The following is a 23,585-nucleotide window of genomic DNA, read 5'->3' on the forward strand; positions in this document are numbered from 1 at the left end:
TCTTCCTTCACCTTCCCAAAAGAACCTTCGAACAAGTAACACGCACCCTTCCCTTCTTCTCTTCTTCCTTACTTCATCCTCCTCCTCTTCCTCCAACTCCCCCAAAAGAACCCGAAGACCTCCCCAAAAGGACCCACCCACGCCCCTTCTCCCTTCCCCCCCATACACTGGACCCTCCCACGCCCTTCTCCCCTTCCCCCCACCACACACGAACAGGACCCATCTACCCACCTACCCACCTACCTACCTACCCTTGGACTGGACACACACACCGTACGACACAAGGGAGGCGATGAAGTGTCCAACGGAGACCCAACAAAAGAAGGTCAGCTCTCGGGTTAAAAGTTCATCCGTCTATTTCTTAAGGAGGGACTCACGGGTATATATATATGGAGAGAGAGAGAGAGAGAGAGAGAGAGAGAGAGAGAGAGAGAGAGAGAGAGAGAGAGAGAGAGAGAGTCCAGAAAAGGTTTGAAGGAGGGAAAAAGAGAACAATGCCCCATATGTGTGTGTGTGTGTGTGTGTGTGTGTGTGTGTGTGTCGGCGAGGCTTTGTAAAGGTGAGTGAAGGCTTTCTCGACACCGGAAACCGCTAACTGAAGGTGTTATGTGATAGTCTGCTGAGAGAGAGAGAGAGAGAGAGAGAGAGAGAGAGAGAGAGAGAGAGAGAGAATGTTAAATTTAAGCCTTCAACGTCAAAGTGAAGACAACAACGTATAAGGAAACAGAGAAATAACGATACACCAAATTTAAGAATAAAAAGATCGGAAAATGTAAAAAAAAAAAAAAGATTGCATAAAAATGAGAAGTATTTATTGATTATATTACATTCTCGTACACACACACACACACACACACACACACACACACACACACACACACACACACACACACACACATCTGCAATACGATACTTTATAACTGAAAACAAAAAATACAATAAAAAAATAAATAAATAAAAAACAGGAAAATGAAGACGATACAAAAAAAGAAAAAAGAAAACAGAAACAATTGAAGAAAATCACACACACACACACACACACACACACACACACACACACACTCCTCTTTGCCATTCTCGTTTCCCCCCTTAAAAAAATCTTTCAACACTTCTTTCGACATTTCTCCTCCCGTTGAGTGGTGGCGGTGGGTGGGTGGAGGGGGGGGAAGAGGGGGCGAGGTGTGGTGGTAGGGGGGGGGCGCACAGCAGGGGGCGGCATTGGTTTGTAAGGCGGCGGAAGTTGAGATGAGACGCCGTTGGTTACCTCATGCTCAGCCCCTCCTCCTCCTCCTCCTCCTCCTTCTTCTTCTTCTCTTTCCTCCACAATATTTTCTCTTCTTCTTCCTCTTCTCCTCCTCCTTCACTTTTCTCTTCTTCCCTTCTTCAGCATCCTAACCCCTCCTCTTCCTCCTCCTCCTCCTTTTTTTTCCTCTTCTTCGTCTCTTTCCTCCAAAATGTTTTCTCTTCTTCCTCCTCTCCTCCTCCTCCTCTTTCCTCCTTCATTTTTCTCTTCTTCCTTCCTTCTTCAGCATCCTATCGCCTCCTCCTCCTCCTCCTTCTTCTTCTTCTCTTTCCTCCACAATGTTTTCTCTTCTTCTTCCTCTTCTCCTCCTCCTTCACTTTTTCTCCTTCCTTCTTCAGCATCCTATCACCTCCTCCTCCTCCTCCTCCTCCTTCTTCTTCTTCTTCTCTTTCCTCCTCCATGTTTTATCTTCTTCTTCCTCCTCTCCTCCTCCTCCATATTTTCTCTTCTTTATCTAGTTTCTTCTTTTCTCCTCTTTTTTTTCCCCTTGTTTTTTTCATACTAAGCTCCTCTTCACCTCTCCTCTTCCTCCTCCTCTTCCCTTTTCTAGTTTCTCTTCTTCCTTTCTTTCTTTTTTGTTCTTCGCGTCCTCATTCTAGGCCTATCCTCAGCCTCCTAACCTCTCCTCCTCCTCCTTCATTCTTTCTCTTCTTCCATTTTTCTTTTCACTCTTTTACTAATTTTTTACATTTTCTTTCATGGCTTGTTGATTGTTTTTATTTATTTCATCATATTCTAAGTTATTGTTTTTCTTATTACTATTGATGTGACTTTCCCCACCTCCTCCTCCTCCTCTTCCTCTTCTTCGTGCTAAACCTCATCTTTCAACACTACACTCTTCAAAAATAACACACACACACACACACACTGCAAAGGAAAAGAAGAAAAACGGCAGAGCTATGGACGGACAGACAGACAGAGAACGCAAGAGAACGGGAGAACACAAAACAGAACACAGCACAACAGGACGAGGAAGGAAACCAAAGACCAGAGACCGCAAGGAGCAGTTAGCGGCGCCGTGGTCTGCATGGGCGGCGGGAACGACCAACCGCACCCTATTAACCCGAGCCTCAAAGGACTGGCCACCGCCTCTAATGAACTGGGAACAAAAGAGCATCAACCTGTGAGAACCTTCGCCCCCGTCCACCGCCCCTTCCGAAGCCCTGGCGAAGGCGAAGGAGTAGAGGAAGAGGAGAAGGGGGAGGAAAGGAGAGAAGGAGGAAGTAAAGTATATAGGAATAGGCTTCTGGAAAGGGTTAATGGATGAGAGAGAGAGAGAGAGAGAGAGAGAGAGAGAGAGAGAGAGAGAGAGAGAGAGAGAGAGAGAGAGAGAGAGAGAGAGAGAGAGATTTCTGTTCACATGATTTCTTGAACTAATATGACCTGTCTCCTTTTCCCTCTCCTCCTCCTCCACCTCATGTTAATCCTTCTCCCTTCCAAATTTCAAGCTTTTCTTCATGCCCTCCAAAAGCCCTTTCAGCCCAAGCCTCTCGTCAGGAAGCAGGAAGGTGAGATTTATACCACACACACACACACACACACACACACACACACACACACACACACACACACAGACGAGACGAACCAGAGCAAACGTTCCAATTCCGGTTCGTTATATTAGAAGCTAACTCGTTATCGACCATTGACTGATGACCTATTGTGTGCCTGCCCTTCCTTCTTCCCTCCTCCCCTTCCTTCCTTCATTGCTCCGTCTTATATGGCTCCTCTGACGGGCTTCCTTCCTTCCTTCGTTCCATTTTGACCCCCTCCTGTTCCTTTCCCTCATCCTTCTCTCTCTCTCTTTTCTCCCCTTTCCTCCGTTCTTCCTTAACTGGGTGTCCTAATGACCTTTTATATTTTCCTGACCCTTTCTTTCTTTCTTTCTTTAAAACGATAATATGCTTGCAACCACACCCATCCTCTCTCTCTCTCTCTCTCTCTCTCTCTCTCTCTCTCTCTCTCTCTCTCTCTCTCTCTCTCTTACTCAACGAACGCACGCAGAAGACAAAAAGGTTTAGTATTTATTTTAAGAGGAAAGTATATGAAGAAAAGAGAGAGAGGAAAGACAACGAAATAATCTGAGTATAAAACAACAACAACAACAACAACAACAACAACAACGAGGAGCGAGAGAGGATGTTCCAAACGTTTGAGATCTATTTTTTATACTTTTTCCTCGGTCCTTCTCAAAATTACAAAGAAAGACTTGCAGCATGACGCACTCCTGTAGAGAAAGTTGATGTGTTCTTAATAACCGTGAATCACAAGAAGGGGAAATGTGAATGGGGGAGTGCAGGAAGAGTTATGGTATTCTTTGCGACCTTAACCGTTTGCGATCCTAGGGGGTACATATCTGGCCCCCCCTCTGGCACGTCGATCAAAACATACACTATTTTATTTTTATTTTTACTTTTCACTAGCATCTTTTCACTCATTATTCATTATTGTTTTACACTATTGATGAGGTACCGGTACTTGGTGTTCATGAGCGTTATCGTTGTTCAGATAAATGAGTACGATGCTAGGGTCGTATTTCAAGACATTTCGCCGCCCAAGAACACCTATTTGACAAGGCTTTCGTAGGAGTTGTGGGCATTTCCAGGAGTAGTTTCATGACCCTGGTGGTAGTGTGACCCTTCTGCTGTACCGTGAACCTTAAGAAACACTCATTAGAAACCGACTGGCCCCCTCGTTGGCATTTATAAATAGCTGATGTGAGTAGCGGAGGTGTCTTATAATACCGACCTTGATGTTACGAGCGCGAAAATTTGAAAATGTCAGATCGGATTGAGTTAACTTAATCACTAACAGGAGAAAATCTGGAGAAAAAAAAATGAAATCGACCTCTTCTTTGGTCACTCTTCTCTACTCTCTCTTATAGGAGCAGTGCAAGAGGGCTTTTTGGTTGTTTATATTTCCCCTTGAGCTGCTTTGTTTACCCTAAAAATAAGTTAGAAGCCAAAGAAAGAGTTTTGATTTCCAGAGGTGCGTTAATACCTACACATCGCCCTTAACTTTTCATTTATTGTTATTCTTTTATTTATTATTATTATTTTTTTTATAGCAGAGGAAGCAGCTCAAGGGACAACATAGAGAAGGTGTAGAAAAAAGCCCGCTAATCGCTACTCCTATAAAAGAAAAAAGCAAAGATTATTTAAAAGAAAGGTCAAGTTCAGTCGATTATTTAACTCTCTCTCTCTCTCTCTCTCTCTCTCTCTCTCTCTCTCTCTCTCTCTCTCTCTCTTTAAGGGTTCATAGCTTTAACGCTCGAAGCTTAAGAAATAAAATCGACGAATTGCATTGCCTTTGATGTATAATTCCCGTAACTGAGACATTTATTGACACCGCTAATAAAGACTTAATTTCTGAATATAATAAAGAGATAACTTTACGTGACAAAATGACCATCGGGGTGTGGCGATGACGACAATGGGAAAGCTTATGGAAGGAAGGAAGCCTCATGACACAAGCCTCCCGGATTGGACGTGTGTTTCAGCCCTTTACGAAGCGTCACGCGGAAAGCAAAACATAAACAAAGGAAATCCTGCCAAAGAAATGTTCAGCCGGGAAAGTTTATCGTACGTGAGAACTGACACTGTTTTCGAAAGAGGGAGTATTAGTCCATTCTCTCTCTCTCTCTCTCTCTCTCTCTCTCTCTCTCTCTCTCTCTCTCTCTCTACCATGGGGTCTGTGTGGTCTGATGTTCTATGTAAATCTATGTAAATCTCTCTCTCTTATCGTATACGTCATTGGCCCTTAAGGAAAACGTAGCGATTTAGGGGTAACAAAGACGTATTCACCGACACGTTGTTTACAGTTTATATCCCCTCCCAGCATCCACATCTCCCCTCACAGCATCCACATCTCCCCTCACAGCATCAATACACTCCGTACTTAACTTCTACTCTAATGTCTCATCCATCAAAGGTCGGTAATATTAGACGGCAAACTGAGGTGCTGATACAATTAAGAATATGAGTTTTTTTCTCCTCTAACCCCAAAGCATATACGATCCAATCCTCTTCTTCCTACTTAATGTCACACCCTTTTAATCAACATGCATTTCCTGTCGCGTATACTCCCTCGAGGTCGGTGACGGAGTTTTCCTGGTCTTGCCCTTCCCTTGAACCATCCTTTGCCCTATATATATCCTCCATGAAGTGACGTCTTGCTCTTGTATCCTCAACCCGCGACCCGGTAAAGTCTGCTTTGGAAACTAGAAAATAAAGGAGGATTGAAAGGGAAAATGAAGAGCTGGATGGAAAGCTACCTAAGGGGAAGAGAGATGAGAACAGTGGTTAAGGACATAAAATTGGAATGGAGAACTGTAGAGAGTGGAGTGCTCCCTTCAGCTGCGATTGGCCCTTCACGCGTCTTGGGTTCAGCGAGGGGAAGCAAGCAGGATCGAGCGCCTCACACCAAGCCGAGAGCGACGACACTAAAGCTCGTATTCTTAAACATATCGCTGCCCAAGTACATGTATCGGACAAGGCTTTCGTAGGAGTTTGGGGTGTTTCCTGGGGTAGTTATATAGCCCTGGTGGTAGTCTTCCTTTGTACCGGGAACCTGAGAAAACACTCACGAGAACCCGATTATCTCCTTTTCGACGTAAAGAAAGCGTTGATGTGAGAAGAGAGTGTTTAAGAATACATATAAAACACACACACACACACACACACACACACATCCGCCCGCCCGCCCGCCCGTCCCTGCGTCTTCTCAGAACTGTTGTTGCCGGTGATAAGAGTTTATAACGTTCCCCTACAGGAGTGGTGGTGATGGTGATGAGGTGATAGTGATGAGGATAGCGATTTGTAATAACGACAACAACAGCAGTATCATCCGTGGGGGGGCAGCCTTGATTACACAGTACGAGTCAAGGGCCGATATCATCAAGCTCTTCATAACATTAGTAGGCATCTATATTTATAAAGGCTCCCGCGGAAGTTGTAGGGGTATAATTGGGTAGTTTCTTGACCCTGGCGCAACGCTACCCCCTACCCCCTCCTACCCCCTTTCACCCTTACCACCTCCCCCCTCTCCCCCCACACTAACCGGTAAGCAGCCCTTCTATACCTTATCCTTACCATCTCGGTCTCCTCCTCAGCACACTCCATGCACCCCCCCCCCCCCCAGCATCACTCCGCGTCCCATCACTCACACGCAAACACCTCCTCATCTTCTTCCTTCGGTTACTTCTTCATTTTCTTCTTTTCCTTTTCCTCGTCTCTCTCGTCTGATCACTCCTCCTCGTCCTCCTTCCTACGCTCCTGCTCTTCCTTTTCCTCTTCCTTCTCCTCCTCCTTTACGCCCTCCTCCTCCTTCTCCTCCTCCAGAGACATTCCGGGAGGGTGACGTGATGGGGTGCGCGTGAAGCTTCGTAAAACATGACATAATCTTACGTGGATAAAAACATTCGGCTTCCGGTTTCCAAGTCGCTCGAGGGCGTAGCATCAAAGCCAAACCTGTTGCCGTCGAGACTTAATAAAAGCTGTGTCGCCTACGAATTTGGGAACCCTGAAGCCACTTAGGGTTGGGCGAGCAGGATTGATGGGCGCGTAATTAAATTTTCCGGGCGTTAATGATGGGTGGGGCTGTATTTTTTTTGTCCTCTTATTCCAGTTATTGAAACGATTTATTAGACCAAAGCAATCGAAGAAAAAATGGTTTGGGATGGTACACACACACACACACACACACACACACACACGGGACCACTCTCATCGGGGAGGGGGGGAACTCTGCCGGAAAAATTTTCTCTCTCTCTCTCTCTCTCTCTCTCTCTCTCTCTCTCTCTCTCTCTCTCTCTCTCTCTCTCTCTCTCTCTCTCTCTCTCTAACATTCTCTCGTTCTTCTCTCACTTTCTCTCAATCTCATTCTGTCTCTCATTCTCTCTCAATCTCATTCTCCTTTCCTCTCTCATTCTCATTTTCTCTCGATCTCTCATTCTTCTTCTTATTCCCTCTCTCTCATTCTGTCATTCTCATTCTCTCTCTCTCTCTCTCTCTCTCTCTCTCTCTCTCTCTCTCTCTCTCTCTCTCTCTCTCTCTCTCTCTCTCTCTCTCTCTCTCTTATCGGAGTTATCTTCTATTATTTATCACACTCTTGTAAGTCTCTTTTTTTCATCTCTCGTGATCCAGCCATCTCCACCACTCCACAATCATTTCTCTCCCTAAAAACATGTAAGCAACCCCTCTCAGTAACTGGTGCCTGATCCGTATGTTCCATTCTCCATTTACTGGCTAATATACCTCTAACAATGACATGCTTGATAGACTAATATTTGCGTATGGGTAAGTAATTTTCCTTCCTGCCCCAATACTTCCTTCTGTTTACTCGTAGTGAGTTTTGATCACATCTGAGACGCTCTACATAGAAGGCTGTGCATCCTTCTACATTAAAAGTAAGGCCATGCTCAATATATAATGAATGCTATACAGAGGATGTGTGAGGGATTAAGGCGGGTGTGGACATTTCATCTCAGCTTCTACGGAATAAAGACAAGGAAATGCTGGTGTTTTTCTATTAAAACCTGTACATACATCCATAGTGCATATACTACAGCAGTTGAATAACTAAAAACATATGATAAGTGGAAGATATAAGGCAGACAAGCTCATTTACACCGACGATCTGGGAGCGAGAAATGCAATGTTTTGGGTGGAATTGCTGGCTCCTCCCACCGGCTACGCTCCGCCCCATACCCCCTTTGCTTCACCTCAGAGTGAAGAGCAACCCGCTGACTCGCTGAGGGCCACTCATGTATTATTCCTCCACGGTGTGTGTCTCCCATCGACTTTTGGCTGTCTGCTGCGGAGGCTGTGACCGACGTGAGGCGGCGGGGGAGTGCACGCAAAGAAAATGGTGTCGAGAATGGGTAACCAAGCCATAACACCTCTCTCTCTCTCTCTCTCTCTCCATGTTATATATACCATTTTATTTGTAGCTACAGAATGATCTCTCTCTCTCTCTCTCTCTCTCTCTCTCTCTCTCTCTCTCTCTCTCTCTCTCTCTCTCTCACACACACACACACACACACACACACTGACCCCCCCCCCCAACCACCTCCTCCGATGACACAAAGCAACACCCGCCTCGTCAGGATGAATGCCTCTCGTCAGGTGCCGAGTACGTACTGTTGAGCCACACGCGCGCCACCAGCAGCAGGGCCTCGGGCGGGGGACGGGTTGTTGGGGCACGCCTTGCACGAGTGACCTTCGTGGGGTTAGTTATAAAGTTTTTTAATTGTGCGTCGGATGATGAAACCCTCGCCCGTGATGCCGCACAGCCTGGCACGAGGAGGAGGATGTGGCGGGTTGACGAGGTGGAGGATGTGACGGGTTGACGAGGAGGAGGATGTGACGGGTTGACGAGGAGGAGGATGTGACGGGATGACGAGGAGGAAGATGTGACGGGTTGACGAGGAGGAAGATGTGACGGGTTGACGAGGAGGAAGATGTGACGGGTTGACGAGGAGGAGGATGTGACGGGTTGACGAGGAGGAGGATGTGACGGGTTGACGAGGAGGAAGATGTGACGGGTTGACGAGGAGGAGGATGTGACGGGTTGACGAGGAGGAGAATGTGGCGGGTTGACGAGGAGGAGGATGTGACGGGTTGACGAGGAGGAGGATGTGACGGGTTGACGAGGAGGAGGATGTGACGGGTTGACGAGGAGGAGGATGTGGCGGGTTGAGGAGGAGGATGAGTAGTCTGGATGAGGAGGAGGATGTGACGGGTTGACGAGGAGGAGGATGTGACGGGTTGACGAGGAGGAGGATGTGACGGGTTGACGAGGAGGAGGATGTGACGGGTTGACGAGGAGGAGGATGTGACGGGTTGACGAGGAGGAGGATGTGACGGGTTGACGAGGAGGAGGATGTGACGGGTTGACGAGGAGGAGGATGTGACGGGTTGACGAGGAGGAGGATGTGACGGGTTGACGAGGAGGAGGATGTGACGGGTTGAATCTTATAATTTAGCGGATAAACTACTTTTTAGAAAAGCACAAGCTACTGTCAAGATATAGATGCGAAAATAAGTTTTGAAGAAAAAAATACGGTATCATCAGACCAACTACTGTATTGCCGGGATGTGAAGGGAGGAGGAAAAACTTAGAAATATAAGGAGAAAAGAAGGTAGGTTAAGTAATTATAAGTGATTATAAGTAATTGTAAGTAGTTATAATGTTTTAACCTACGTTTTCTCCTTATATTTCTAAGTTTTTCCTCCTCCCTACACATCCCGGCATTACACTACTTCTGGACACCTACTGGGCAAGCCTCGTGTCTGCTACTCCGGCTCCGTGCGCACTGACCCTGCAGCCTGTGGTGGGAGGAACCCTTCACACGAGCCAGTGACGTCCGGGATTGTAAGTTTACCTTCCCCAGATTTCCTCAGGTACCCAATTTTCGACCAGCCTGAAAGGAAGGACGGAGAGTTGTGTGAGCTGCACGCCGAATACCAGGAACGGGATTCGAACCCGCGTCTGTGGATTCGTAGCTAGGCACGCTAACCACTGCTCCAGGAGACTCCATGTTCATCTCTAATTATGAAAGGCATTGTCAAAGAACACTGATACCTTACCAACCCCTAAATAAGACAAGAGGAAATATCTCTTCCCACCCTTCAAGACACCATGCACGTGTGACCAGTTCAGGAATACAAAACAAGAGAGTCCCATCAATGTAAGTCTTTTATTTCCATCACAGAGTCAGCGGAGTCGCGGCGGGCGGGGCGCCGCCACGCCAGCGAGCCTAAACCAAGTAAGTAGTGATGCAGGTAACAACGACGACGACGACGAAGCATCAGCAGCGTCGTCATGGAAGTGAGAGATTGTGACACGAGCGGGCAATTCGGATTACCTCTTCGCAGAGTCCGAGAAAAAAAAACAGGTCTTGTAAACCTACAAGAATTCATATAATAATAATAATAATAATAATAATAATAATAATAATAATAACAATAATAATAATGATAATAATAATCGTTGACACGTCTACGGCCGACTACAAGTGTGAGCGCCCGGGCCGTGGCGGCGCTACACCTGCTACTCGTCTTTGTACAGGTGAAAGACAGGCGGCGGAGGACTTCCTTCCGTCATGCACAGGACCGAGGGGCGTCTACCTCTAGGGCGGCTTTATCACAGAGTCAAGTAGGTGCATAAAAAACCGATATATGTACAAAAATATCTATGCTCTATCACATCCACTATCACAATGTACACTGGAGACGCGGGGTTCAGGGGGGCTGGGGTGCCACCGTCCGTGCCTCGCGCCTGGCGGTGTGGCACTCAGGTGCGGCGGCACGGCGGGCGTTTGGCACATTGAATCCACACACCGAGAGGTCATCTCCCGCAGCGGCAGCGGCGAGGAGACTGCCGCCGGTGGCTCCTGCCGCGGGGCTGACGCGGGCCTGCACAGCCTTGAGCCGTCACTTCACACCAGGACAACGGGAAGGGTCGCCCGAGGGTCACCAGGGCCGCCACGACGACCTTCCCTCCGGCGGCTGCTCGCCCTGCTCCCTGGAGGGCGGTCGCCGCATGGACAGGTCCTGCGGCATGTTGACCTCCCTGATGGGCGTCGGGACCACCAGCTTGGGGGGGGCGGGCTTCATGCTCAGGTCCATAAGGGGCGGTGGCGACATGGGCGGCGAGGAGGAGGGGACCATCACGTGGCGAGAGGGAGCCGGGGCGGTAATGGGGCGGGGACCGGGCACTCCCATGGGCGGCGCCGAAGGACTCGCTGCCGGGGACGTGGGCGCGCTGGTCTGTGAGGGGGCGGGGGAGCTGACGCCGGTCATGGCAGAGGCGCAGGAGGAGAGGTGTGTGATGAGGCGGGAGGACACCGAGGGCTCCAGCGCGGGCGAGGAGATAAGGAAGGACTGCACCTGCTGCGCCGCCGCCACGAAGCCCTGCTGGAACTTGATGGCGTCGTGGCGGGGGTCGTGGCCGGCGGGCGGCAGCGTTAGGGCGCGGCGCTGGTTGAGGCGCCGCACGTGCCGCACCGTCAGTTCCAGGATGTCAGCCTTCTCCAGCCGCGTCACCGTCTCTCCCTCGGCCTGCAGCGCCGCCACCAGCAGGTCACGCAGCTCGTCGAGGCAGCGGTTGATGCGCGCCCGTCGCTTGCGCTCCAGCATGGGCTTCATGACCCGCTTGTACTGGTCGGTGCGGGACACCGGCTCCACGTGCACCGAGGACACCATGATTCCTGGGGGCGGAGGGCGCGGAGTTCACTACCAGACACCTGTGGCGCGCAAGGCGTCAAGCGAAGCACCACCGAGCGAGTGTGCGTAAGATCTAAATGTTGACAGGACGCGGGTGGTATATATAGCCTGGCAAGGTCCCGCCTGAGTTGCCAGGCTCCGCCCCCCGCCTGCAGCCGCCCCTTCACAGCCCATACAGGCCGTCTGCAGCTTCTCCCGCGTGCTACACACGGTCGTAGTCTTCTAAGGAACATACAAACAATGCACCCAACTTAGAGAAAAGCAAAACAAAACATTGCTAAGCAAAGCGATAGCTGACGGCTTATGGCAGTCCTGCGTCCGGCCGCGTCGTGGGAACCTCGCGCTGTGCGTCGTCCCAGCCGGTAGCGGGTGCCCAACTTGCACGCCCGCACACTCCCACCTTCTCACGCCCGCCCCATGCCCGCCCAGCGGCCTCATGGCCTCACTCCGGGTGTCCTCATGACTGTATTCCTTCAAAAGACAGACAGACACGCTGAAAACTGACCCAGACCCCCTGGGATGACCCGGGCATGGGGGCAGTATCGGGGTCGGGGCACCTCCCTCAAACATCGCCCCGGGCCTTTTCCCGCGGGCGACGCCACATCTACTGCGAGTCACTCATTAATGTTTTATTTATACTCTTCCGTTCTTTATATGGAAAACTTCTGGACGCCGCTGTGAGAGGCTGAAGCGGCGACTCGGCCTGTCATTGGAACCTGCATGAGACTCGGCGGCCCGCGAGACGAGGGGACAAAAACGGAAATTTTGGAATTATTTGGTCAAGCCGGCCATAAGGTGGGTCCGTAGCCCGCGCACCTGTTGTCTGAGGGCGAGATGAGACGGGGATGTGGGAAGGGGCGGGACCGGCTAAGAGGGGGGGGGGGGGGGCGAGGGGCGGGGACGGGCAGGAGAAAGATGGGAAAGTGATGGAGGAAAGGGAGGAAGGGAGAGGCACAGGAAACAACGGCGTGTGATCTGAGAATGGCCAGGTGGGACAGGTGAGGCGGGGCAGGTGAGTTGATGACGGGAGGCGGGATGCAGGCAAAGGGGGCTCGACAGAAGGAAACAGAATGAACAACAACGCCGAAGTGAAACTCGAACGTAATGAAACAGTGAAGGGAAGAATAGGAAGGCGTACGAAGGAGGAAAAAAGAATACAAGCACACGAGGCAGCAAGAAATAGATGCTAGTAAATTAATTAATCACTATGACGGGAACACTGAGACGCTCGATAAGACTTCAAAATATATTAAGACAAAATACTAACCTCACCTTTCTCTCTCTCTCACACACACACACACACACACACACACACACACACCTGTAAGATGACCCCTCGGGACCCACACCAGGTAATGATGTTTCTATAATCTTTTTTTTTTATATATACCTTGCTCTCACGCGGCCCGGCAGGTGTCCTCGGAGGAGATCTACAACACGGTACATCCTCGCTCCCGCTCCTCCATCCTCCTCTTTTTTGTGTCTCAGCATATCAATGGAACCTTATTTAGCAAGTGATGGCGGTGGGTGGCGGTGGGTGATGAGGGGGTGGTGAGGGGGTTGTGTTTTTTTTTATTTTTGTGGGGTCGTTGAAGTAGTGGTGGTGGTGGTGAGTAGTAGTAGTAGTAGTAGTAGTAGTAGTAGTAGTAGTAGTAGTAGTAGTAGTCAGGGAACCACATTTAATATACGCCTGTTGTAATTATGATCATTATGTCGGATCCTGCCTCCCACTCTTCTTCTTCTTCTTTTTCTTCTTCTTCTTCCCCTTCTTCTTCTTTTGGTTTTTGCTCTTGTTTTTCTTGTTATTGTTTTGCTCATTTCTTTATCACCTCCTCTTCTTCCTCCTCCTCCTTCTTCTCTTTCTTCCTCTTCTTCTTCTTCTTCTTCTTCTTCTTTTACTTCTCCTCCTCAGAACTACATCCTTTTCTCACCGCCTATCTTTTCTCTCCTCCTTCTGTTCCTTCTTCTTCTTCTTCTTTTTCTTCTTCTACTTCTTCTCCTCCTCAGAACTACATCCTTGTCTCACCGCCTATCTTTTCCCTCCTCCTTCTGCTCCTTCTTCTTCTTCTTCTTCTTCTTCTTCTCCTTCTCAGAACTACATCCCGTTTCACACCGCCTCTCCCTTTTCCCTCTAATTCCTGTCGTTCACCGAAGTGTTTGTCGCCTAAAAACATGAAGGAGTTAAAAAAAAAAGTAAAATTCTGAGGTTAGGTTCGTGTGATTTCCGGTGACACACACACACACACACACACACACACACACACACACACACAAACGGACGCCTTGCCAGAAGTAGAACAAGAATAGCCAGAACAAGAAGAACATGAACAAGAACGGAACAGATTAAGAACAAACAATTAGAAAGAAAGAATGTAAAAAAAGAAAACAAGGAAGGACATGCAGAAAAAAAGAACGAAGGAAGGAAAAAGAAAGAGAAAAATACCAAAGCGATGCGTTTAAAGAAATAAAAAAATAACTGTTTCGAAAAAAATAACCAAAGAAGAAAGAAAAAAGTTAAGGACATGCCCGAGAGAGAGAGAGAGAGAGAGAGAGAGAGAGAGAGAGAGAGAGAGAGAGAGACGGCAGGAGTGACAGCAACAACTTTTACCAGTGATTGTGTGTGTGTGTGTGTGTGTGTGTGTGTGACGCAACGAGGAGCCTTCACACCGCCCCCCGCCCCCCTCTGGCTGTCACGTCCTCGGGGAAAGAGAAGGGGGAGGGGGGGAGGGATGCTGAAGGAGGGAAGGAGAGGAGACAAGAGAGGAGAGGATGGTGGTAAGGAGATATGGAGGTAAGGAGAGAGGAGAGAGGAGAGAGAGGGAGGGAAATGATACGGGCAAACGGTGTGGTCCCACGAAGAGTATCCCCACAGCCTCACTCTCCCCTCCTCCCCTTCTCCCCCTCTTCTCCCCAGGTCTCCTCTCACCCTAATTTCGCGCGGCAGGTGCTCTTGGCTCCCCATCTTCACATCTCTCCCTCCAGGCCCGCGTGAGAGAGGCAGGGAGTGCTGTGTTCCGTTCTCACACCGGCGTAACAGCTCGGCAGATGGAGGTCACCCCACCTTGGAGGAGTCAACACCAGCCTTCAGCTTGTCCCGTGCAGAAGAGCTTGTGAGGCACGGGTGTTGATGTGCGTGGGAGGAAAAGGAGAAGGAGAGGAGGAGGAGGAAGCTGTGAGAGAGGGAGGGGGAAGAGTGGAGCGTGGGAGATGTGAAGGAAGCTGAGAGGATGTGAGATGGAAGCAGGGAAGGATGTGTGATGGTTTGAAGGATGTAGGGAAGGATGCTGAAGGATGGCGTGAATTTAGAAGCAGATAAGGAGAAGCATAAGAAAGAAATTTAAAGACAAATGGAAGAAAATTAAGGGAAGAGAAGGAGATGGAAAGGGGAGAGAGGAGGAAGAAGGGGAACAATGAGGGTAAGAGAAGAAAGGGGAAGATAGAAGGAAAGAAAGAAGATGAAGGAAACAGAAAGCAGAAACAAGCAAAATAAAGGAAGTTAAAGATATATAGAAGATAATTAAAGGGATGAGGCAGAGATGGAAAAGGGAAAGAAAGGAAAAAAGGAAAGAAGAGGAAGAAAAGTGATAATTTACAAGAAGAAAACAAGAAACGAAGAAAAGGAAGACGGAAAATATAATACAAAAAAAAGATAGAGAAGAAAAAAAGATGAAAAAGGAAGAAAAGAAGAACGATAAAGGAAGGTTCAAAGAGGAATGAAGGAGGAGGAGGTGGAGGAGGGAAGCAGAGAAGTGGAAGGGATGTAAGAAGTAAGGAAGAGAAGATAGGGAAGGTGGAGAGATGTGGAAGAGATGGAGGAAAAATAGTGGAGAGAAGGGAGGGAAGTTGAGGAGATAAAGTTAGGTGGGATGGAGGCAAACTCTCTCTCTCTCTCTCTCTCTCTCTCTCTCTCTCTCTCTCTCTCTCTCTCCCTCCCTGTACGTGCTTTCATCTCATGTCTGACACAAAGAGAGAGAGAGAGAGAGAGAGAGAGAGAGAGAGAGAGAGAGAGAGAGAGAGAGAGAGAGAGAGAGAGAGAGAGAGAGAGAGAGAGAGAGAGAGAGAGAGAGAGAGAGAGAGAGAGAGAGAGAGAGAGAGAGAATCTATGACACCAGAAACAAATTAAAGAAAAAGAAATAAAACGAAAGAAGAAGAAGAAGAAGAAGAAGAAGAAGAAGAAGAAGAAGAAGAAGATATGTGACCTCAAGATCCTTCAGGAGTCAATGTTATCCTTTCCCTCCTTTCCTCCCTCCCTCCTTCTCTCCTTCTCTCTCTCTCCCTCCATTCTTCCTCCATCCACCTTGCGCAAACAACAACATTTCTCCATTATCTCCTTTCTCTCTCTTTCCCTTCTAGTTCTTCTCCTATAAAATTCTACTTCTTCTATAAAAACGAGAGGAGGAGGAGGAGGAGGAGGAAGAAGAAGCGAAGGAAAGGAAAAAAGAAGAAGTGAAGAGGAGGTGGAAGAGGAAGAAGGAAGAAGAGGAGGAGGAGGAGGAGGAGGGAAGGAAGAAAGTGTATGTTTTTTTTCACCTCCACCTCCTCCTCCACCTCCTCCTCCTCCTCCACCTCCTCCTCCTCCTCAGTTCCTAATGCCCGCTGCCTGTCATCCGCGCACGCCCATATCGAAGCGCCCGCCACGCCTTGATGGGATCTGGACGCCACATGACACGCCCACGCCCACACGCCCCCACGCCCCCTTCGTCCCCCCTCCCCACCCACACCTTCTTCCACTTCCCTTCCTCTTCCTCTTCATTCTGACTTTCCTTCCTTCTCGCCTAATCGTTTTTTTTCTTCTTTTCTTCTTCCTCTTTCTTTCTTCCTTTTCTAACTCATTTTAATTCTTTTTTTTTTGTTTTATAGTTCATTTGTAGACCTCCAGTGCTCTCTCTCTCTCTCTCTCTGGCTCACTCGCTCACTCACTCACTCATTCTTTCGTCCACTTACAAAAACAGCTCTGCACTTAAAATCCTCGTTCCTCTTCACTCACTCACTCACTCACTCACTCTATCGCCTCCTCGCAGACACTCACAAGGGCTTAAAATAGACAAAACCTGACTTCGCTTTATAATAACCACTGTTCTGCTCATGGACTGAATTCACTACGCCGACTTGAAGGTGAATTATGTAAACACACACACACACACACACACACACACACACACACACACACACACACACACACACACACACACACACACACACACACACACACACACACACACACACACACACACACACACACACATCTTACAAAATCAATCGTAAGAAGGAAGAGGAAGAGGAGAAGATAGAAAAGGAGGAGGAGGAGGAGGAGGAGGAGGAGGAGGAAGAGGAGGAAGAGGAGGAGGAGGAGGAGGAGGAGGATACATCACCGTTACACTCATTGCCACAAAAGAGAGAGAGAGAGAGAGAGAGAGAGAGAGAGAGAGAGAGAGAGAGAGAGAGAGAGAGAGAGAGAGAGAGAGAGAGAGAGAGAGAGAGAGAGAGAGAGAGAGAGAGAGAGTAACAACAACAACAACACATACATATAAACAAAACCCATCAATAACCTAAACCAAGCCTTACAAACCCAACACGCCCCTTCCTTAAATAAATTCACGAGGACGAGACGAGACGAGACCAGACGAGACGATGCTTCTTCGGGAACTCGTTTAGCAAGGTGAGAAGTGTGTCGGGGAGAGAGAGAGAGAGAAGGAGGGAGGGAGAGGAGGAAGAGAGAGGATGGGGAGGGAGAGGAGGAAGAGAGAGGGTGGGAGAGAAGGAGAGGAGGGACACGCAGCCTTGACAATCGACGCTGCCCACATCTGGCGCCCTGGGAAAAACGTGGGAGGGAACAAGTGGAGAGACAACGGAGAGGGAGGGAGAGAAGGGAGGGAAGGGAGAGGTGGTTGGTCACATGCGGGTCACGCGAGCACCTCAGTTAGCCTTTCTCCACCCCGACCGCCTTCCCTTCCCTTCCCTTGCCCCTCCCGACACAAAAAATTCAAAGTGGGATGAAAAACCAAAAGTCGGCCCCCTGACGTTCTGGCTTTGTGGACAGGAATGCCGCGAGGTGGGGCCATGAAGGAGGGGTTTGGAGGGGCATAGGAGGAGGCATGTGGAGGCTGGGAGTGTGTGGGAGGCGAGGCAGGGAAATGGAGGGACGAGGAGGGGCAGACGAGGCACAGAAAAGGGCTACAGAAGGAGGAGACTAAAAGGAGACAGCTGCGGCGAAGAGGAGGAGGATTAGACAGCAGAGAGAATGTAATAAGCTCGGAAAAAGACATAGAAGAAAATACAGAATATTGAACAGGAAGGCAACGAGAGAATGCATAGAAAAAAGACTTCAGAAGGAGGAGGAGGAGACTAAATAAAAAAAACAGAGCTAGGGCGAAGAGGAAGAGGAAGAAAGGGATAGAAAAGGGACATAGAGGAGAATGTAAAGAATAGGGACAAGACGGCAAGGAGAAGGGATGATGCAGGGAAGAGGAAAGAGAGGAAATAGGGAGAACGGATAGAGAGAGAAATGGACAAGGAACAGAGAGAGAGAGAGAAAGAAGGAAGATGCATAAGAGGAAGAATGAAGGAATGAAGGAGGCGAAGAAGGGGTATCTGAGAGGGGGTTTAGAATGGGGAGGAGGAGGAGGAGGAGGGAGGGACTGAAGGGGGAAGAGGGGAAGAAGGGGGAGGGTAGGGGGACGCCCACTCCTCCCCAGTAACACCCCCACGGAGCCTATCACGAAAGGGATCTGATCGCCTATAGAGGGTGTGGATTCTCCTAACCCGCTCCTTGATTCCCTCTTGTTCCTTGAGTTTATAGCGTGTGTGTGTGTGTGTGTGTGTGTGTGTGTGTGTGTGTGTGTGTGTGTGTGTGTGTGTGTGTGTGTGTTAGTCCAAAAAATATACACTTCATTCCTTTTTATTTTTTTCATCATCATCATCATCATTCTTTTCAACATCCTATTTTTTTTCCTCCTCCTCCTCTTCCTCCTCCTCCTCCTCCTCCTCCTCTTCCTCCTGCCAGATAATGCACACGGGGGTTCTTGTAATCTGAATTTATTTACCTGGAAAACCTGAATACAAGGAGGAGGAGGAGGAGGAGGAGGAGGAGGAGGTCTATAAAATGGCCCGGTTCTCCATAAAAGGGCGCATCTTGGCCTCTTAAAATGCTCCCCTTGTGAGATTTTAAGGGACTGAAGGGGAAGGTCAGAAGTCGGCATCTCTCTCTCTCTCTCTCTCTCTCTCTCTCTCTCTCTCTCTCTCTCTCTCTCTCTCTCTCTCTCTCTCTCTCTCTCCCAAAAATATCACGCAGGCATCTTCAACGAGTCGTATAGAAAAATGTCTTTAAACAATAAAAAAAAAACCTTGTAAATTCCTTACATAAAATTTCTCTCTTTAGTGATGCGAATTTTACAAGCTTTAATTACATGTGTTTTTTGGGCCACCGCCACCACCACCACCAACCAGACCCACACGCGAGGTATAGACGATCCCATCCCATCCCATCCCTTCCCATCCTCCTCTCCTTCCTTCTCCTCCCCTTGCAGCATCTCGGTCCTATCCCATCCCTTACTATCCCATCCTCCTCTCCTTCCTTCTCCTCCCCTTGCAGCATCTCGGTCCTATCCCATCCCTTCTCATCTCATCCTCCTCTCCTTCCTTCTCTTCCCCTTGCAGCATCTCGGTCCTATCCCATCCCTTACTATCCCATCCTCCTCTCCTTCCTTCTCTTCCCTTCGCAGCATCCCAAGGCTATTTAGCATCCCCTCTCGGTAGTATTAATTATCTCAGCCTTGGGAGCGCGTTACCTTAGCTTGTGGCGTAAGGCGAACTGGGGTGATGGGGAGGAAAAAAAGCTGCAAGGACGGGGAGTGGGTGGGGCGAGGATGTAAGCTTGTAGAAGGATGAGAATGGGGAGAAGGATGGACTGGTGATGGTTGTAAGGATGGGGAGGGGCGGGGAGAAGGATGCAAGCTTTTAGAAGAACAGGAAGAGGAAATACAAGGATGGGAAGGGACGGGAAGAGGACGCAAGCTTTTAGAAGACTGGAAATGGGAAGTAAGATGCAAAGAGAGATAGGGAAAGGTATGGAAGATATGGAAGAGGTGCAGAGAGAGAGAGAGAGAGAGAGAGAGAGAGAGAGAGAGAGAGAGAGAGAGAGAGAGAGAGAGAGAGAGAGAGAGAGGGATAAGAAGGGAACATATAGGAAGGTTGAGGTTACAGAGGAAACGAGTGTAGAGAAGGGAAGGGAAGGGAAGGGGGGGGGGGAGGAAGGGACGAGGAACGGAGATGAGAGAGAAATGTAAGTTGGGGGTGAGGGGGGGTGAGGGGGGGGGGCGAAGGAGCGTGGGAGAGAGGCTGAGGCGGAGGTGTGCGCAAGTGTTGAGCTTCCGTTGTGTGTAAAACCTCCCTTGTCCTCCCCGCACCTGCCTCTCTCCCTCTCTATCTCCCTTCTCTTCCTTCTCTCCCTTCCTCCAATGTTACCTGTATCTCCCTGTTTTCTCCTTTCCTAAATTTTTGTGTCTCTTTCCTTAATTTTTCTCCCTTTCCGTTCTTTCGTATCTCTCTCTCTCTCTCTCTCTCTCTCTCTCTCTCTCTCTCTCTCTCTCTCTAGTGTGTCTTTCCTCCCTTTTTCTCCCTTTCCGTTCTTCCCTATTCTCTCTTCTCCCTTCTCTCCCTCCCTCCATGTTGTCTGTCTTTCCTGTTTTCTCCCTTCCTCCATTTCTGTGCCTCCCTTCCTTCCTTTTCTCCCTTTTCGTTTTTTCCCATTCTCTCTCTTCTTCCTTCTCTTCCCTTTTCTTCTTTCTCTCCCTTCAATTTTATCTGTTCCTTCCTTCATTCCTGGGTCTCCTTCCTTCCTTTTCTCTCTTTTCGTTCTTTTCTATTCCCTCTTCTTCCTCTTCTTCCAGCCAGCCGCCGCCCACTACAACACACCTGCTGACCACACCCACTGAAATATACACCTGCTTATCCCACACCTGCTAACATACCACTACCACCACCACCACCACTACCAGGAACACTAGCAATAAGTCTACGTTCTATAATCCAGTATTTAAACCTATTAGCATTTCGACTCAAGCTCCTTCCTACGCTGTCCAAATCCTTTATGCAAGAGTTTACCTGTTCTATAATTTCATCTTTTTTTTCCCCTAAGTCTACGTTGAATCAAGTACTTAAACCTATTAGTATTTCGACTCAAGCTCCTTCCTACGCTGTCCAAATCCTTTATGCAAGAGTTTACCAGTTCAATAATTTCATCAAACGTAAGTAGAACACATCGAAACTTTACTCCCTGGATGAAAGAAAACACCCCCATCACCACCACCACCACCACCAAGCCATCACCCATTTTTGTTGTTTTGTGTTTGTTTTGTTTTCACCCGATAAGAGACAGCGGCCGTGTTCGTCAAGCCAAAACATAATGGTCGAGTTTGTTTACGTAAAATCCTGCAACCACTCATCCAGGACAGGTTTTTCCGGGGCGACGCACAAGCAAAATGATGCAGCCTTCAGGGGAGTTAATGAGCGAGGCTTTTTAACAGGATCACTAAGCGGTGGGAAAATTCTCCAGAGCGAGTAATCAGCGTTGGCAAATTATCGTATTAACCACATATCGTATCTATCATTTTTATGCCTCAAGCTCTCGTACCTACACAAGTAACGTGAGACAATCAAAATTAGTGCTAAAACTGTTGGATATTGGTGTTTTTCGTTTTGTTGTCATCGTTATCGGTCAGCAACGACGAAAATGAAGTGCGGTTTTTGAGTACGATAATTTGACAACGCTGGGTGGGTTGGTGGGTGAGTGCATGGTAGGTGGGGGACAGAGGGAGGGTTCGCCGGGATACAGACATGAGTGGTACGTGTTCTTACCTCCATGAACAGCTAATCAGGACTCGTTGTGTTGCTGCTCCTCCGGCTGTGACCTCACCTGTGGACATAATGACATTAATAATAAGAAAAAACAACAAGAAAAAAAATAAGAAGAACAAGAACAAGAAGTTAATTAAAATGCGTCAGTTGTTAAGGTAAAAAAAATATACGAAAAATCTTTGAGCTGATGGAAAAAAAAAGAAAGAAAGAAAACGAGTTGGAAGATGCTCTGTGTGTGCGTGTGTGTGAGAGAGAGAGAGAGAGAGAGAGAGAGAGAGAGAGAGAGAGAGAGAGAGAGAGAGAGAGAGAGAGAGAGAGAGAGAGAGAGAGAGAGAGAGAGAGAGAGAGAGAGAGAGAGAGAGAGACTAGGTAACAGGTCCGTTTCAAAGGGAATCCCACATCTTTCGTCTTAACAAACATCACCTCCGTCCACCGTTTGAGCCACATCCCTTCCCACACCCTGACCCCTCCTGACCACCCTGGCCACACCTACACCCCCCCCCCACCCCTGACATCATCACCTCAGCTATCTGAAAGTAACTTCCCAAAACACACTTACAATCTTCCCTTCACAATTCTTCCCAACCATACACCTCCCCTCCCCTCTGCATTTAACTCCCCCATTCCCTTATAATCTTCCCTTCACCCCAACCACACGTCAGTTACCCTCCCCATCTCCCCCACGCGACTATACCCCCCCCCCATCCCTCACATTACTCCACCGCTTCCCATACCTCGTTTTACCTGCCCCCCCTACACCCCATCACCCCTTCGCTCCTATTTCTCCCTCCATCACCTTACCCAGCCTCTCCTTCCACTTCAAAACCCACATAACACGCCTTTTCATTTGTCCTAAACACACACGCCTTCCCGCCTCGCCTCCTCCTCTTCCTCGTCCTCTCTCTCTCTCTCTCTCTCCCGCCCTTCCGTCCGTCTACTACTACTACTACTACTACTACTACTACTACTACTACTACTACTACTACAATCATGATAATAATGCTGTGGGTTAATTAAAACACAACACGAGCTTTTGAGAGAGAGAGAGAGAGAGAGAGAGAGAGAGAGAGAGAGAGAGAGAGAGAGAGAGAGAGAGAGAGAGAGAGAGAGAGAGAGAGAGGAGAGCGTGCCAGGTCGAGGGTGGATGCAGGATGTGGCCTAAATTAAAGACGTGAGAGAAGGCGTAAACACAATGAGCGGGCCAGTCAGCCAGTCAGCCAGTCAGTCAGTCAGTCAGTCAATTCTACCACCCAATTTGTCAGTCACGCAGCTTCTACAAGTCAGTCAGTAAGTCCAAGAGTCGGTTCACCAGCCAGTCAGTCAGTCAGTCAGTCAGTCCAAATGTCGGTTTACCATTCACTCAGTCGGTCAGTCAGTCAGTCAGTCAATTCTACCGCCCAGTTTGTCAGTCACTCAGTTTCTACAAGTCATTTAGTCAGTCCACAAGTCGGTTTACCAGTCACTCAGTCAGTCAGTCAGTGTGTTTGTCAGTCACCCAACTTCCACTCAGTCAGTCAGCTCAGTTTATCAGTTAATTTACCACTCAGTCAGTCAGTCTGCCATTTAGCTAACCAGTCAATATGTCGGTCATTTCGTTAGACAGTTACTCAGTCAAGTCAGTCAGTCCATTGGTTGAGCAGTCGATGGTCGGTCTTTCAGCCACTCATTAAGTTGTCAGTCAATCAGTCAACCAGTCGGTTTGTCAGTCAGCCGGGCAAAGAACATAAAACATAAGGTACAGACGGAGGGAGGCGGTTTGGAAGCCCACTAGTTAAGGGATGAGAGCGTGAGGAAAGCGTGTTAACTCTTGACTGGGAAAGTTGGACCCACCGAGGATGAGCTTTGGTGGACAGTCTTGGGCAGAGAGTTCACAGTGCCGGGGAGGGTGAAGGGGTGTTTGGGGGGCATAAGACATAACAAGAAAGGATATGCGTTTGTCAGTGAGGAAAGCAAACAGGAAGAGGCAGAAAAAGGTCAACAAAACACGCACACAAGAAGGAAGCTGCACAGGCCCGAGGCAAACACAGGAGGCAAACAAAATAACGGATGGAAAGGGAAGCAAGACACGAACAGGGAAAATATAAAGGAAAAAACAGGAAAGGCGGATTAACACAAAAACAAATATATAAGGAGAGATTTTCAGTCAGCCATGCAAGGAGAGACAGACAGACAGAAAGACTTACACGAGAATAGTGATTAGGGAG

The 23,585-nt window shown here is 48.5% G+C and overlaps 1 protein-coding gene across 1 annotated transcript; it reads right to left on the reverse strand.

Moving 5' to 3' along the window:
• Window positions 1-9,979: 9,979 nt before the first annotated feature.
• LOC126987582 (enhancer of split mbeta protein-like) lies at window positions 9,980-11,607 on the reverse strand. Its single transcript, XM_050844683.1, has one exon. It carries the CDS (start codon window positions 11,503-11,505, stop codon window positions 10,774-10,776), a length of 732 nt encoding a protein of 243 aa, XP_050700640.1. The 5' UTR covers window positions 11,506-11,607; the 3' UTR covers window positions 9,980-10,773.
• Between the last annotated feature and the right edge of the window lie 11,978 nt (window positions 11,608-23,585).

The sequence above is a fragment of the Eriocheir sinensis genome, chromosome 65 (assembly GCF_024679095.1).
Source record: "Eriocheir sinensis breed Jianghai 21 chromosome 65, ASM2467909v1, whole genome shotgun sequence".
In the NCBI taxonomy this organism is placed as follows: domain Eukaryota; kingdom Metazoa; phylum Arthropoda; class Malacostraca; order Decapoda; family Varunidae; genus Eriocheir; species Eriocheir sinensis.